Source organism: Lepus europaeus, chromosome X, assembly GCF_033115175.1.
Source record: "Lepus europaeus isolate LE1 chromosome X, mLepTim1.pri, whole genome shotgun sequence".
NCBI lineage: Eukaryota > Metazoa > Chordata > Mammalia > Lagomorpha > Leporidae > Lepus > Lepus europaeus.
This window is the reverse complement of record NC_084850.1, coordinates 30,227,163-30,243,210: the sequence shown is the minus strand read 5'-3', so window position 1 is coordinate 30,243,210 and position 16,048 is coordinate 30,227,163. Positions and strand designations below refer to the sequence as shown.

At 41.6% G+C, this 16,048-nt stretch overlaps 1 protein-coding gene across 1 annotated transcript; it reads right to left on the bottom strand.

The window, feature by feature from the left end:
• Positions 1 to 14,443: 14,443 nt before the first annotated feature.
• On the bottom strand, positions 14,444 to 15,838 carry LOC133753586 (DDB1- and CUL4-associated factor 12-like protein 2). The gene has a single exon (XM_062184293.1). It carries the CDS (start codon positions 15,833 to 15,835, stop codon positions 14,444 to 14,446), a length of 1,392 nt encoding a protein of 463 aa, XP_062040277.1. The 5' UTR covers positions 15,836 to 15,838.
• Between the last annotated feature and the right edge of the window lie 210 nt (positions 15,839 to 16,048).

Sequence of the window (16,048 nt, the reverse complement as noted above, 5' to 3'; positions counted from 1 at the left end):
CAGCACTGACACCGGTTTGTATCCCGGCTTTTCGACTTCTGATAAAGTTCGCTGCTAATGTTCCTGGGAAAACAGTGGAGGGTGGTCCAAGTGCTTAGGCCCCTGCACCCACGTGGGAGACCCGGATGAAGCTCCTGGCCCCTGATTTCAGCCTGGCCCAGCCCTGGCTGTTGTGGACATTTGGGGAGAGAACTAGTGGATGGAAAGTGTCTCTGTCTCTGTTTCTCTCTCTCTCTCTGTGTCTCTCTCTCCCCCCATAACCCTGACTTTCAAATAAATAAGTAAATCTTTAAAAAACTGATGCCTGCTTCAGAAATCAGAAAGAACACAAAGAAGCTTAATGAATTAGAGAAACACAAATAAATCGAACTAGCTTAATGAATTAGAGAAACACGAATAAATCAAGTTGAAAATAAGTAGAAGGAAATAAATAATAAAACTTAGATCAGAAGTAAATGAGTACAGACTTTAAATGGTATCAATGAAAACAAGACGAGATTCTTTGAAAAGGTAACAAAGGGTGACAGTCCCCTTCATAGACTAATTAAGAAATAAGATAAAAAATTGAAACAATTCAAATATATAAAACCAGACATTAGAAAGGAGACATTACACAACTGACACTACAAACACCACAAAGGATTATTTGAGATTATTATGAACAATTCGTATGTGAACCAATTTGTGATCTAGAAGAAATCAAGAACTTGACTTTGCCAAGATTGAATCATAAAGAAGTAGAATTTCCAAACAGAACCATAATACATAATGAGATTGAATCATTAATTATAATCTCCAGTCAAAGAAATGCCTAGGACCAGATGTATTTATTGTTAAAGTCTACCAGGCATTTATGCAAAAATTAACTCTAATCATTCTTAAATTATTTCAAAATTAGAAGAGGAACGAATTCTTTTAAACTCATTCTATGAGGCTGGCATTACCTTGACAGAAAAACCAGACAATGGTGCAACAGAAAGCTACAGATCAATATCCTTGATGAACATTAATGCACAGTTCCTCAACAAAATCCTGGCAAATCAAATTCAATAGAATATTAAAAAGGTTATTCATTATGATCAAGTTGGATTCATTCAAGGGATGTGAATGATGGTCCAACATACACAATTCAATAAATGTAATATACCACATTAACAGAATGAAGGACAAAATTCATGTACTGATCTCAATAGACCAGGACAAGCATTAAACAAAATCCAACTTACATTCATGATAATAAAAAAAACTCTGAAAAAATTAAGTATAGAAGAACATATGTCAATATGGTAAAGATCATATATAACAAGCCAAAAGTTAGCATCATATTGGATGGGGAAAAACTTAAGGTTTTGTTGATTTATCTTAGCATTTAAGTTTTTTTAAATTTTAAAATGTTATTTATTTATATATTTTTGAGATAGCATATTTTTAAATTACATTATAGTCAAAGGCATAATGCTTCACTAAATAAAGAGCTCAACAAATTGTCTTTAAGATACCATACAAGACAAGGATGCCCATGTTCACTGATTTTATTTGAAAGAATACTTGAAGTCCTAGCCAGAGAAATTAGGCAAGAGATAAAAATAATGGCATCTACATTAGAAAGTAGAAAGTCAAATTGTCGCTATTTTCAGATAACATGATCTTATTTATAGAAAATCCCAAAAGATTCTACAAAAAATAAAGTACTAGAACTAAGAAATAAATTTAGCAAATTGCAGGATTTAAGGTCAACATACCAAAATGAGTAACATTGTTATACACCAATATGAAAAATCATCAAGAAAGCAATCTCATTTCTAATAGTGACAAAAAGTACCTAGGAATAAATTTTTTAAAAAGAAAAAGATTTCCTTGATGTTTATGAAGTTCCCTTGTATTTCACTTATTCGGGCCATTAAAAATGACATTTCATTTTTAATTTATGTCTTCATGTTTGTTGCTAGAATATAGAAAAAATTGATTTTAGCATCTTTTTTCTTATATCGCATAATCTTACTGAAATTACTTATGCATGATGAGCTTTTGTAGGCTCTTTGGAGTTCTCTATATGGAGAATCATGTCATCTCCAAATAAAGAGAGTTTTCTCTCTTCTTTTATGTTTTACATGGCATTTATTTTCTTCATTTTTCTCACTGTGTTGTCTAGGGCTTTCTCCACTATATTGGCCGAGAATTGTGAGACTAGCCAACTTTACATCATACATGTTCTTAGGAAATAAAATTTCAGCTTTTCACTATCACATAAATATGTGCTTTAAATGTTTTTTGTTTTATTTGGAAGGCAAAATGACAGAAAGAAAAAGAGGAAGTGACACTGAGTGAGAGAGATATGCAATCCACTGGTTCACTCTGCAAAAGGCTGCTATGACTGAGGCCAAACCAAGAAACAGCTGGGAGCTTGGAACTCCACCCTGGTCTCCTAAGTTCTTGGGCCATCCTCTGCTGCTTTGCCAAGCATATTAACAAGGAACTGAATCAGAATCAGAGCATTTGAAACTGGAACTTGCTCTCTGCTATGGGATGCTGGTGGTGCAATCAGTGGCTTAAACTGCTGCACCACAATGCTGGCCTGAATGTCTGGTTTTTAGAAGATATTCTTAATCAAGTTAAGAAAGCTTCCTTCATGTCCGATTTTTCTTTAAGTATTTATCACAAATAGGAAGCCAGAAACCAGGAGTTTCCTCCTGGTGCCAGGGGTCCAAGCATTTGTTCCATCTCCCACTGCTTTCTTAGGCACATCAACAGGAAGCTGGATTGGCAGTAGAGCAGCCAGGACTCAACCTGTGCCCATATAGGATGCCAGCGTTGCAGGCTGTGCCTTTACCCACTATGCCACAACGCCAGGAACCATAGGTAACCATACTTTCTTTTTTTATTATTTATTTATTTGACAGATAGAGTTATAGACAGAAGGAGAGAGAGACAGAGAGAAAGGTCTTCCTTCCGTTGATTCACTCCCCAAATGGCCAGCGTTGTGCTGATATGAAGCCAGGAGCCAGGTGCTTCTTCCTGGTCTTCCATGTGGGTTCAGGGGCCCAAGCACTTGGGCCATCCTTCACTGCCCTCCTGGGCCACAGCAGAGATCTGGACTGGAAGAGGAGCAACTGGAACTAGAACCCGGCGCCCATATGGGATGTCAGCGCCATAGGTGGAAGATTAACCAAGTGCGCTGGCCCGGTAGCCATACTTTCCTCCTTCCTTCTCTCCCTTCCTCTATCCCCCTCCTTTCTTACTTTCCTTTTTTTTTCTTTAATTTTTGCAAAAGCATACTTTTAATGCACTCTATAAACGTAGTCTTAATGCACCATGAACCATAATATTCAACAAGTAAATAATATAAAGACCACAGTTCCACAGGACTATAAACAAGGGCTAAAACAACAATCCAATCACAAGATATCTGTTTTGTTCCTATACACTTTTGTTTTCCATATTAATTACTAAATATAAAAGAAAACATGTTGTAGTTTTCTTTTGAGGACTGGCTTATTTTACCAAGCATAATGGTTTCTAGTTGCATCTAATTTGTATGTTTTACAAGTTTAAATTGCGATGTGTCTTGGTGTTGTTTTCTTTAGATTTATCCTTTTTGGGAATCACACAGCCTCCTGCAAAATTAGGGATACATTCAGCATTATTCCTTCTAATGCTTTTTCAGCTATGCCTGCTTCTGAAACTCCAAAGATGTGAATATTAGATCTTTTGATATAACTTCTCTGGTTCCTGAGAGAGTCTTGATTTTTTTAAGACTTATTTATTTATTTGAGAGGCAATTATAGATAGAGAGAGGGAGAGACAGAGAAAGGTTTCCCATCTTCTGGTTTATTCCACAACGGCCAGAGCTGGGCCAATCCAAAGCCAGGAGCCAGGAACCAGGAGCTTCTTCTGGGTCTCCTACATGGGTGCAGGGACCCAAGCACTTGGCTATCTTCCACTGCTTTCCCAGGCCATAGCAGAGAGCTGGATCAGAAGAGGAGCAGCTGGGACTCATGTGGGATGCTGGCACTTCAGGCAGCAGCTTTATCTGCTACACCACAGGACTGGCCCTGAGACTGTTGATTTTTTTTACATCAATTTTCTCAGTATAAATCTCATTCAGATTCATAATTTCTATTATTATATCTTCCAGTTCAGTGATTATTTTGTCTATGTTACCCACTATTCTATTTCACTAAGCCACGGAGTTTTCTTGTTATAGTTTTGTGTTGCCGGTTCTAAAATTTCCATTTATTTTTTTTTATATGTTCTACTTCTTTCTTGGGAACTTCTGTTTTTTCCCTGAGAATTTCTATGCTTTAATTTGTCTCATGTTAGATGTATAATTTCTCATTGAAGTGATTTTTCTGGCTGCCTTAAAATCTTCATCAGACAATTCTAACACCTCTGCCATCAGAATGTTGTCATCTATTGATTTTAGTTTTTCATTTAATTTGAGATCATCCTTGTTCTTGGTATGAGTGATTTTTGATTGACACTTGAGCAATTTAATATTCTTCTATGAGACCATGATCTTTTTAAAGCCTTCTATTTAGTTCCATATCTCTAGCACCACTGCAGCAGCAGAGGAAGGGAGCATTTCTCATTTCTGACAAGTGATGATAGAAACCAGGTTGTCCACTTGGCCTCTATTGACACTCAAGTAGGGGGCTCCTCATTATGGACAGGGAGCTAAAGAATTCTCCCTTCCTACATTATGTCGATCAACAATGTGGTGTGGCTTATTAATGCTGAGGCATAGTGAAAACCTCCATTGACTTCAGCCCAAAATGAAGGAGGAGGAGTACCTCATTATTGCCAGATGAGGGTAGCATTTCACACTCCTTCTGTGGCGTCTATTAATATTGTAAGCAGATTAGGGCTTATAACCCCTAATCAGGGATGAAAGTCATATTACCTTTCTTGATTATACCTTGTAGCACCTTGGTAATTATGTTGGAGTGCATTAGTACAGCCTAGCAAGGTCTGAAAACTAGGCTCTCCACTTTGCCTTTCTTGGCATGTGAGGAGATGGTACATAATGAGAATATATCATTTGGAAAAGTTTTCAGATGATGTCAATGACCTCCTGTTGTAAATAAGTGTTGGGTCTTAGTCCACCCATACAAGGATGGACTGGGTCCGAGGAAAGGTAAGTGCGCGCCGCTCGCCCGTTCCCCAGCCTCCTGGTCCCGGAGACAATCAGACGCAGCGGGGAGCCAAGTCTAGCAAGGACTCAGTCACCTTCTGCATAATAGTACCTTTTATAACACAAAACTGCAGAGTCATTGGGGCAGGGCTAAGGACCAACCAATCACTTAAAAAATCACCTTATGGGGGGATTTCTATAGGACTAGCCCTATGTCTATACACTTGTTACTAGTTTTGTTACCTCCCTTGTTGTTGCGCAGCCAATTAGTTTTAGTGGTAAACAACTTTGGATTCCGCCCATCTTACTTCCTCTGGGCGCCATCTTACTTGGCTCCAGCTCGGGCGGGGGCACCCAGGCCTGGCCTGGCCTGGCCTGGCCAGGCTCATGCCCCACAAATAAGTATCATCAACATATTTCCTTGAAAAAAGTTATGTCATACAGTTTCAGGTATACTTAAGGCTCACTTTTTAAATTTGTCAAAAAATAAAATGGGGATTTATTAATACTCCAAATCATTTTGGAAGAAAACTGCCATATCTATTATATTATGTCTTCTCATTTAGAAACATTATATATATATATATATATATATATATATAGAGAGAGAGAGAGAGAGAGAGAGAGAGAGAGAGAGATGTGGATATATAGATATAGATATACACACACATTCATCCCTTTCTTTTATTCTTTGTAGCTCACTTTTGAAGTGTTTTCCTTATAAATTTACTATCTTTTTTAATAACAGTGCTATGCTTGTACCCATCCATCTATCCATACATAGAATCATTGGATCCACATATATTAAGCACTCACTATATAGCAGATAGATTTTTAGGGACTGATGATGCAAAGATCATGTATAAAAGTCAATTCAACTCTTTCTTCCCAATCTGATAACGGTGATAATCATGATGATACTGCCTTAAGCATCATAGTGTGGAAAACATAAAAGAAAGCATAATGGGCCGGCTCCGTGGCTCACTTGGCTAATCCTCCACCTGCGGCGCAGGCACACCAGGTTTTAATCCTGTTTGGGGAGCTGGGTACTAGTCCCGATTGCTCCTCTTCCAGTCCAGCTCTCTGCTGTGGCCTGGGAGGGCAGTGGAGGATGGCCCAAGCGCTTGGATCCCTGCACCCACATGGGAGACCAGGAGGAAGCACCTGGCTCCTGGCTTCGGATCGGTGCAGCACCGGCCGTAGCGGCCATTAGGGGAGTGAACCAATGGAAGGAAAACCTTCCTCTCTCTGTCTCTCTCTCTCACTGTCTAACTCTGCCTGGCAAAAAATTTAAAAAAAGAAAGCATAATGAAAATCTCAATAAAACATGGGAAAGGGACACAATCGTGATGCAATAATACTAGTAGTATTAGTGTTAAGGAAATTAGCTTGTAAATGTGGGTAATGTTACTGATAACTGGTGATGAATTATTTAATTTTTGTTAATTTCAGTTTTGTTAGCCAACTATCACTAGTGGCTACTCTATTGGACTTGGGTTTAGGAAGATAGACAATAAAATATGAATTGGTAAAGAATGAGCCTATAGGCAAAGAGCCAAGTTTGAGACTAATTATCATATTCCACTCTGTAATGATGAGAGCCAGGACTGGGACAATAGGAAAAAGATGTGAAAGACATCTTAGACACATATAATTGACTTGATGATTTGGTGGTAATGGACAGGGAGATTGAGTTAAGCCCTGATTTATGTCTCTACCCCACCTTAATAACTATACATACGTTTAAACTTATTTATTTTTCAATGTAATTAAAAATTTGCATATACAACATTCCAAATTTATGGGTTTTTTTTGTTTTTAATTTTTTTTTGGGGGGGACAGGCAGAGTGGATAGTAGAGGGAGACAGAGAGAAAGGTCTTCCTTTTGCTGTTGGTTCACCCTCCAATGGCCGCCGCGGTAGGCGCGCTGCAGCCGGCGCACCGTGCTGATCCGATGGCAGGAGCCAGGTGCTTCTCCTGGTCTCCCATGGGGTGCAGGGCCCAAGAACTTGGGCCATCCTCCACTGCACTCCCTGGCCACAGCAGAGAGCTGGCCTGGAAGAGGGCAACCGGGACAGGATTGGTGCCCCGACCGGGACTAGAACCCGGTGTGCCAGCGCTGCAAGGCGGAGGATTAGCCTGTTAAGCCATGGCGCCGGCCCCCAAATTTATGTTTTTAGGTTATCAATATATAGAAATCTTTTGTTTAGGATTTATTTATTTATTTGAAAGTCAGAGTTAGAGAGAGGAGAGACAGAGAGAGAGAGTGATCTTCCATCTGCTGATTTATTCTCCAGATGGCTGCCAGCGCTGGGTCAGGCAGAAACCAGGATCCCATAGCTTCTTCTGGGTCTCTCACATGGGTGGCTGGGGCCCAAGCACTTGGGCCATCTTCCACTTCTTTTCCCAGGCCATCAGCAGGGAGCTGGGTAGGAAGTGGAGCAGCTGAGACTTGAACCGGCACTCATATGAGATATAGGCATTGCAGGCTTTATGATATCAGGTGGCCCTGATATCATCTTCTTCTTCTTTTTAAAATATAGAAATCACTTGTACTTCTATATGCTAAAGTAGAGCAGAAAATACAATTTCCAAACTATCAAATAAAATAGCACAAAAAATTCAAGGAAAATATCTAAAAAAAGAATCACAACGTTTTTACACTGAAATTGCAAAATATTGTTGAGAGAAATTAAAGAAATTATCTTTTAAATACTGTTTAGCATCATATAGGAGTGCCCTCTAAACTGCCAATATTAAATCAAAATCTCAAACTTGTTGAGGGAAAATGTGTACTAATTACAGATTTGAACATACTATAAATTACCATTGCAATTTTAATGTCTATCATTCTTATTTTTGTTTAATTAAAATGTCAAAATTTATTTTTATGCAGAAAAATACACTGAACACACTGCCATCATATTGCAGAAACAATGAATTAAACCTGTTATTTTTACTTGAGCAGATGAATTTGTAATTTACAAAAGCTTTCTTATTGTTATTGTCCAGTGATGAACATTTTCCTATTATATGTTTGCAAAACATTGTAGGAACTTGAATAGAAATTATGTATTAACTAGTCTATACCAATGAATTGATATTATATATTTATTCTTTACTCTGCTGTATAATTCTAAATGAAGGAGAAATTAGGAAAGACTATGTGCTTATTTTGACAATGGAGGCACTGATGATTAGCAAGATTATAGTCTACGAGATAAATTTATGGGAAAACAATGAAAAAGCAATTAGGCCTTTCCTCATTTCAACTGTGTGTTTTCCTCAAATTGTTTTTTAGTTGTGAAATATATTTATAAGGCAGTGATAAAAACTGATGTAGATATAAAACATACATTCCTTTTATATTTACTGTATGCTTATGGGATAAAAGTTATCTTAGTAGGTTTTAAGAGTAGTGACATAGTTTATTTCACCAACTCAAACTTTTAATTCTTGTTCTGCTTCCTAATTAGCTATATGACCATAGATAAGCATACTCATTCTTTGGTTTCACTTTCATCATCTATAAAATTATCTGCTTCCTAGTACACAAGAAATTTTAAATGAAAACAGTAATAACCTGCCTAATCTTATACATCATATTGGGAAAAAATAAAGTATGAAACAATATCCAGTGTTGGTTAGGGTATTGGGCAAAGAAAAATTCTATACACTTCTTGTGAGAATAAAACAAAAATACTCATTTGTTATACCTATCCTATTTGCATCCCAAAATATATGTATTGCAACATTATTTTTATGCACAAAATTTGTTAACAATCTAATTTTCCATTAATACAATACTGTCTAATTCCATTTTCAATGCTATAACAAAATACCACAGGCTGGGTAAGTTATGAGGAAAAGAAATATATTTTATCTTGGTGCTCGCATTGTGGTGTAACAGGTTAAGCAGCCTCTTGCAATGCCAGAATTCCATATGGATACTGGTTCGTGTGCCCGCTACTCCACTTCTGATCCAGTTCGCTGCTAATGGCCTGGGAAAGCTGCAGAGGATGGCCCAAGTGCTTGGGCCCCTGCTGCTCCACATGGAAGACCTGGAAGAAGCTCCTGGCTTCTGGCTTCAGCCTGGCCCAACACCAGCCAGCAGATGAAAGACCCCTTTTTCTCTGTCTCTCTCTGTAACTTTGCCTTTCAAATAAATAAAATAAATCTGTAAAATAATATATTTTCTCACAGTTCTGGTGGCTAGAAAGTCCAAGACCAAGCTCTGGCAATTTCAATCCTCTAGTGAGGGTGACTTTCTGCTTCAGAGATGGAACCTTGTTGCTGCATGCTCTGGAGAGAGGAGTCACTTGTGCTCATATAGTGAAAGGTGAATAGGCACCTGAGTTGAAGACTGCATGAAGCCTATTTTCTAAAGGCCTCAATCCTATTCACAAGCAAGAAGCCCTGATAGCTCAGTCACCTCTTAAGGGCCCTGCCCATTTATACTTTTATACTATCACATTGGCAACATAGGAATTTTGGAAGGCATACTTTTAGACCTCACTAAACACATGCATTGTGATATTTTCATTAATAGATGATCTAATGCTTAAAATAAACAGATACATAGACGTATCATCATGAGTACATCTCAAGTATATAATGTTGCATAAAAGAGTAAATTGTGAATAGGTTTAGCATATCATTTTTGTAAATATTTAAAATGAAAAAATGTATGAAAATAACTCTATGTATTGTAGATGGAGACATATGTATGTATGCACCAACTGTGGCTGCAGCTCTGCATCTTACTAGCTCTGTGGACTTGGGCAAATTGCTTTTAATTACTCCTCTGTGAAATGGTCATCTGTAAATGTGGATTGCTGTGAAAATTTTTTAAAGATTTATTTATTTTAAAGGCAGTTACTGAGAGAGGGAGAGAGAGAGGGAGAGACAAAGAGAAATATATCTTCCATCTGCTGGTTCACTCCCCAAATGGCGGCAATGTCCAGCCTGAGACAGACTAAAGCCAGAAGTCAGGAGCTCTTTTTGGGTCTCCCAAGTGGGAGCAGGGACCTAAATACTTGGGCCATTTTCTGCTGCTTTCCCAGGCCTCTAGCAAGGAATTGGATTGGAAGTGGAGCAGCCAGGACTTGGACCCACACCCATATGGCATGTTTCCATCACAGAAGGTGGCTTAACTTTCTAGACCACAACACTGGCCCCTACTGTAAGAATTAAAAGAGCAAATTTTGAGTAAAGTGTTAACTGTGCCAGGCCAATGAAGAATATTATATAATACAAAATAGTATAAATTTGAACTTGACAAACTGTTATTGTAGTGTGTACCTCTGGGGATATGAGAAAGGAATTTATCCTATCCAAAGAGGGCTTCAATTGCATCCATGATTTTACTTTCTTTCACAATTATATAAAGATTAACGATTTTTTAAAAGAAATCAGGTTCTTTTATTATTATTATTTGAAAGTGAGAGCTACCCAGAGACAGAAGGAGAGGCAGAGAGGTTTACTATCCACTGGTTCACTCCCCAATTGGCTGCCACAGCCAGAGCTGCGCCAATTTGAAGCCAGGAGCCAGGAGCTTCCTCCGGGTCTCCAACATGGGTGCAGGGGCCCAAGGACTTGGGCCATCTTCTACTGCTTTTCCAGGCCATAGCAGAGAGCAAGATTGGAAGTGGAGCAGCCAGGACTCGAACTAGTACCCATTTGGAATGCTGACACTTTACCCACTACGCCACAGCGCCGGCCCCAAGATTAACAATCAATGGCACATGGTAGAGATATGAGTTACTGTTACTACTATGTGTGCATTTTGTAATTTTATTTATTTATTTATTTATTTTTGACAGGCAGAGTGGACAGTGAGAGAGAGAGACAGAGAGAAAGGTCTTCCTTTTGCCGTTGGTTCACCCTCCAATGGCCGCTGCGGCTGGCGCATCTTGCTGACCTGAAGCCAGGAGCCAGGTGCTTCTCCTGGTCTCCCATGCGGGTGCAGGGCCCAAGGACTTGGGACTTGGGCCATCCTCCACTGCCTTCCCGGGCCATAGCAGAGAGCTGGCCTGGAAGAGGGGCAACCGGGATAGAATCTGGCACCCCAACCAGGACTAGAACCCGGTGTGCCGGCGCCGCAAGGCGGAGGATTAGCCTGTTAAGCCACGGCGCCGGCCACATTTTGTAATTTTAAATGTTAAAACAATCAGGAACCTCATTGAAAATTATCAATATAAAGTAGCTTCATCCTTAAAAATAAATGTTAGGCTAGATAGTCTTTAATAGTCTTTTTTTAAAAAAATATTTATTTGAAAGAGTTGCACAGAGAGAGAGAGAGTACTTTTCCATGAACTGGTTCACTCCCCAGATGGTCGCATTGTGCTTTGCAGACAGCATCCCTAATAGCACAGACCTCTGTCACATCTGAAGCTAGAGGATGGGGCAGCCACTGGTGGGGAGACAGCAAGAGGCTCAACCCTATGGGAAAGCAGTAGAAGATGGCCTGAGTTCTTGGGCCCCTGCACCTGCGTGGGAGTCCTAGGGGCTGGCACTATGGTGTAGCAGGTAAAGCCACCGCCTGCAATGCCGGCATCCCACAAGGGGGCTGGTTTGAGTCCTGGCTGCTCCACTTCCAATCCAGCTCTCTGCTATGGCCTGGGAAAGCAGTGGAATATGACCCAAGTCCTTGGGACCCTGCACCCACATGGGAGACCTGGAAGAAGATCCTGGCTTCAGATCAGCACAGTTCCAGCCTTTGCAGCCAACTGGAGAGTGAACCAGTGGATGGGAGACCTCTCTCTCTGTCTCTCTCTGGTTCTCTCTCTGCCTCTTCTTCTCTCTCCATATAGCTCTTTCAAATAAATAAATAAATCTTAAAAAAAAAAAGAACTGCATCCCGGTCTCCCACGTGGGTGGCAGGAGCCCAAGCCCTTGGGCTATCTTCTGCTACCTTCTCAGGTGCATTGGCAGGAAGTTGGATCAGAAACAAAGCAGCTAGGGCTGAAACCTGCACTGTGATATGCGATGTCTGCATTGTAAGCTGCACTTAACCCACTGCACCACAATGCCAGCCCCAAGAAACGATTCTTATGGAATCCATCTCCAGATAGTTGAGCCTGAACCGTTGTGCTCTCCTTTGGATTGACAGTTTTTTATTGCGTGCTTTCAATTTTCCCTGTCTTCTTCAGAACCTACTAAGTACTACAAATCTCTTAACCTGGCCACAGTGGCTCAGAAAGAAATGTTCAGGATCAGGTGGATATCAGACTAGTAAGGAGCATGGAATTTGATGACACACTGTTAGCAAGAGTGTAGTAAACTAGGCTCGTGTACATCATTTTTGGTAGAGTAGGTTGGTAGACATTTGGAGGGTTATTTGACAGAGGATATTAAATATAAAATGAACTTACTCTTTGACTCAGCAATTATTCCATGTCTAGAAATTTATCCTGCAGATATACTGATACTTACATATGCATACAAGTATGTATCCTTTTAAATAATCACTGTAGAACAGTTTATAGTAACAAAACAGGAAGCACTATCAATGCTCACCAAAGGTGCAATTAACAAATAAAATGCACATTCCAACCATACAGTGAAGTAAAATGGAACAAAAATTAAGTGGAACTGTATGAGTGTCTTTTTTTTTTTTACTAAAATAGCACAGATGTGTACAGCATGCTACAATTTGTATAAAATTTGCCTACAATCATATATATGATTGTATATATATATATATATATATATATATATATATATATATGCTGACCTATAGGCAGGAAACTAGAAATTCCAAGGTTTGAAACTTTTCACTATATACCTTTTGTACAGTACTTTTTTTATCATACACATTCATTTACTCTTTTAAATACCAAGTGATAAATCCTGATATGTATAGTTTAAAATATGATAGTTACATACATAAAGTGGTATATATCTCTATCTTCTCACACCAGAAGTAACATACACAAACATATATACAAATAAATAGTACGTGTAAGTAGTTAAAAGTACAACAGGTATGTTTCTATACATGAAAAATGATATGTTAAAGCATCTTTAAAGACCACCTAATTATCTTTAAATTTATACTAAGCCCATTTATATAGGGATTTAATGTGGTATTTAATCTTTCTAACCCATAAGAAAAAGTTTCCTTTTAAAAAAAATGTGCAAAGTAATGTGTGCATAGTTGCTGTTTAAGCTCCAGTTCTAGAAAATTTTGGCTTTCATCAGTAGATTCATAGAAACAATTTTAAAAAATAAAGTATATATTTAAGCATTGAAAAACTTTAGTCTCACAACTGCTAAGATGCTGAATATGTTTTATTTATTTTTCTGCAGTACATCATATATTTTATGCATATAAAAGAATTATCCCCATATACATTAAAAAAGAAATCAAAATCACCTGTTCTGAGCACAACTGCTGGCCTTTCATGGTGACTACCTGGATGGTGTTACCTGAACTTTAAAGAAATTTTTACCCCCGCCCCAAATACCTCCCTGATCACCCTGCCATATATTGGCCAGTACTGATTTACACTGCAAATCTATAGTATAAATGCAATCCAGGAGAGCAGACAATAATAGAGTTGGTTTAAACAAGAGGGCCAAGGGCCTGGGGAGAGGGGTAGTGATGTTAATGTTATACTGAATAAAGAAAACTGTTATTTAATAGAATATTAATGGTATGAACATTATAATATGCCTCAACTGAAAAAACAGATTATCAAAGAATTTTATGCACTGATGATACAAAATTGGCAAACTTTAGTTTCTCATTTCCAAATGAAACACACCTCAAATGGTCGCAATATAGAACTTGAACTACATTTTCTAATTTATATACGGTTACAAACCAAACTGTGTGCAGTTCCACAGACCTGCCCCAAAGACACTTTTTAGCATATAATTTCCAAAATGCCATACATTTGTAATGTGTACAATTATCTGAATATACTGCTGAATACTGAAGTACAAGTAAAACCTAAGTACTGAATTCTAGTGAAGATCTTGAGTACATAATCCTAAAGGAAGACCACATGTGAATCACTGAAAATGTAAATAACGTGTAGACAAATGTCATTCCTTTAAAAGACAGAAACATAGTGCTATAAAGGAAGGTGACAATCATCTTTAAAGCCAAGCTTTGATTGCTTAAAAGTGTATCTGCACAGACTCCCCTCTGATTCCCTTCCCTTCACCCTCCCTCCCAATACACAAGCAAGCTCAACCGCACTCCATGTGGAAAAATAAAACCACACAGCGTCAAAAGCACAAAGGCAACGTGAAGAAACACAACTGGAAGGTAAATTTGTGCACTTGGAGAACAAGTGGCCATTCTCAGCTCCACAGGCCCGCATAGTTCCCATGGAGGCCAGAAGGGAGAGGCCCCCCAGCTACAAAGAGCTTCATCTCTGGCCAGTTGTAGCAATGGGTGTAGAGAGCATTGGGAAATTCGTCCACACCACCATAGTAGTTCACCCAGAACCCATCGTGTTTGAGCCAGCCTCTGCCACAGGTGAGCTTCAGCTTCCTCCTGGCAGTCCCTGGAGAGGAGTCCAGGACGGCGTCGCCTCTCTCCTCCAGGAACTTCTGGGCGCGGACGTCATAGAAGAGCAGGGAGCCGTGGCCCGTTCCCACGGTGATGATGTCGTGGTAGAAGCTCAGCGAGCGCACGCCAGTGCCACCTTCCCGGGAGCACAGCGGGCGGATGTTGTGCTGGCCCTGGCGCGGATCTACGAAGGAGACGTGGGACTGGGAGCCCACCGCGTACAGGGACAACTCCTCGCAGTAGGTCAGGCACACGTTCTCTCGGAAGTAGGGCAGCCTGACGGACAGCAGCCTGGACAGGTTGCTGCGAGGTTTCCACAGGTGGAAGTAGCCATCCAGGGAGACTGATCCCAGCTCCTGGTTCTTGCCGCTGAAAGCCAAGGCGCGGACTTTGCGGTTACTGGGGTTGATGCTGGCCCTGGGGATGGCTTCCACGTCCTTTGGGCGGATGTGGGCATACACGGGAATTTCCACGTCGTTGTGCCAGGTAATGCTGTTGTTGAGTAGGTCCGGGTCCAACTGCCATAGCGCTACTGTGCCATCGCGGGAGCCGCTCACAGCCACGGTGTCACTCATCCAGGCGATGGCAAAGATCCAGTCGCTGTGGCCCTGGCGGTCGCCCAAACACACGGGGTCCAGGGTGGGCAGCTGGTAGATGGCCAGACTATTGGGGTTTTCGCCCCCCGTGGCCAGGAGCGTCTTGGAGGGATTCAGCTCGATGGCGTGGATGCCGCAGCCCGGCTGGGGCCCGACCAGCGCCGGCACCCTGTCCCGCATCAGGGGGAGGCGCGTGATGTGGCCCGAGTGCACGTCCACCACGAAGAGCGTGTTGCACTTGGTGCCGCACACCACCTGCCTGGCGTTCAGCCACTGCGACGCGAACACCTTGTTGAGGGTGCCCAGGGCCAGCGGGCGCTCCGTCAGCACCTCGGGCAGGCTGCGCACCGCGTGGCTGCTCAGCTGGCGCTCGAAGCCCGGGAGCCCCGCGCGCCCCGGCGCACCCACCTCGCGGTCCTTCAGGTAGTGCACCAGCGAGCGTCGCGGCGCCGGCCGCCTCTGCTTCTTGGGCTGCAGCGGCCCCTCTCCGTGCGCCCCGGCCGCCCCCGGCGACGCCGAGCCCCCGGCGGCGGCCTCGTGCGCGGGCGCTTTCCGCTTCCTGCTACCTGCGTGCTGCGGGGCCATGGTGGGCGGCAGGCGAGCCGCGGCGGCGGCGGCGGCGGCGGCGGCGCGGCGACGGCGGCGGCGCGTGGCACCGGTGTTGGCCGTGGTGACGGCGGGGATGGCGGCGCCTCTGCGTCAGCCGGGAGCGCGGGGCTCAAGGCTGGACGACCGCGGGGCGCCGAGTCGCTCGGGCCGGGCGGCGGCGAAGGCGGCGGGAGCCCACGAAGCACGCGC

Excerpts from the sequence above, each read along its gene's own strand:
- LOC133753586 (XM_062184293.1), bottom strand. The coding sequence starts at position 15,835 with ATGGCCCCGCAGCACGCAGGTAGCAGGAAGCGGAAAGCGCCCGCGCAC.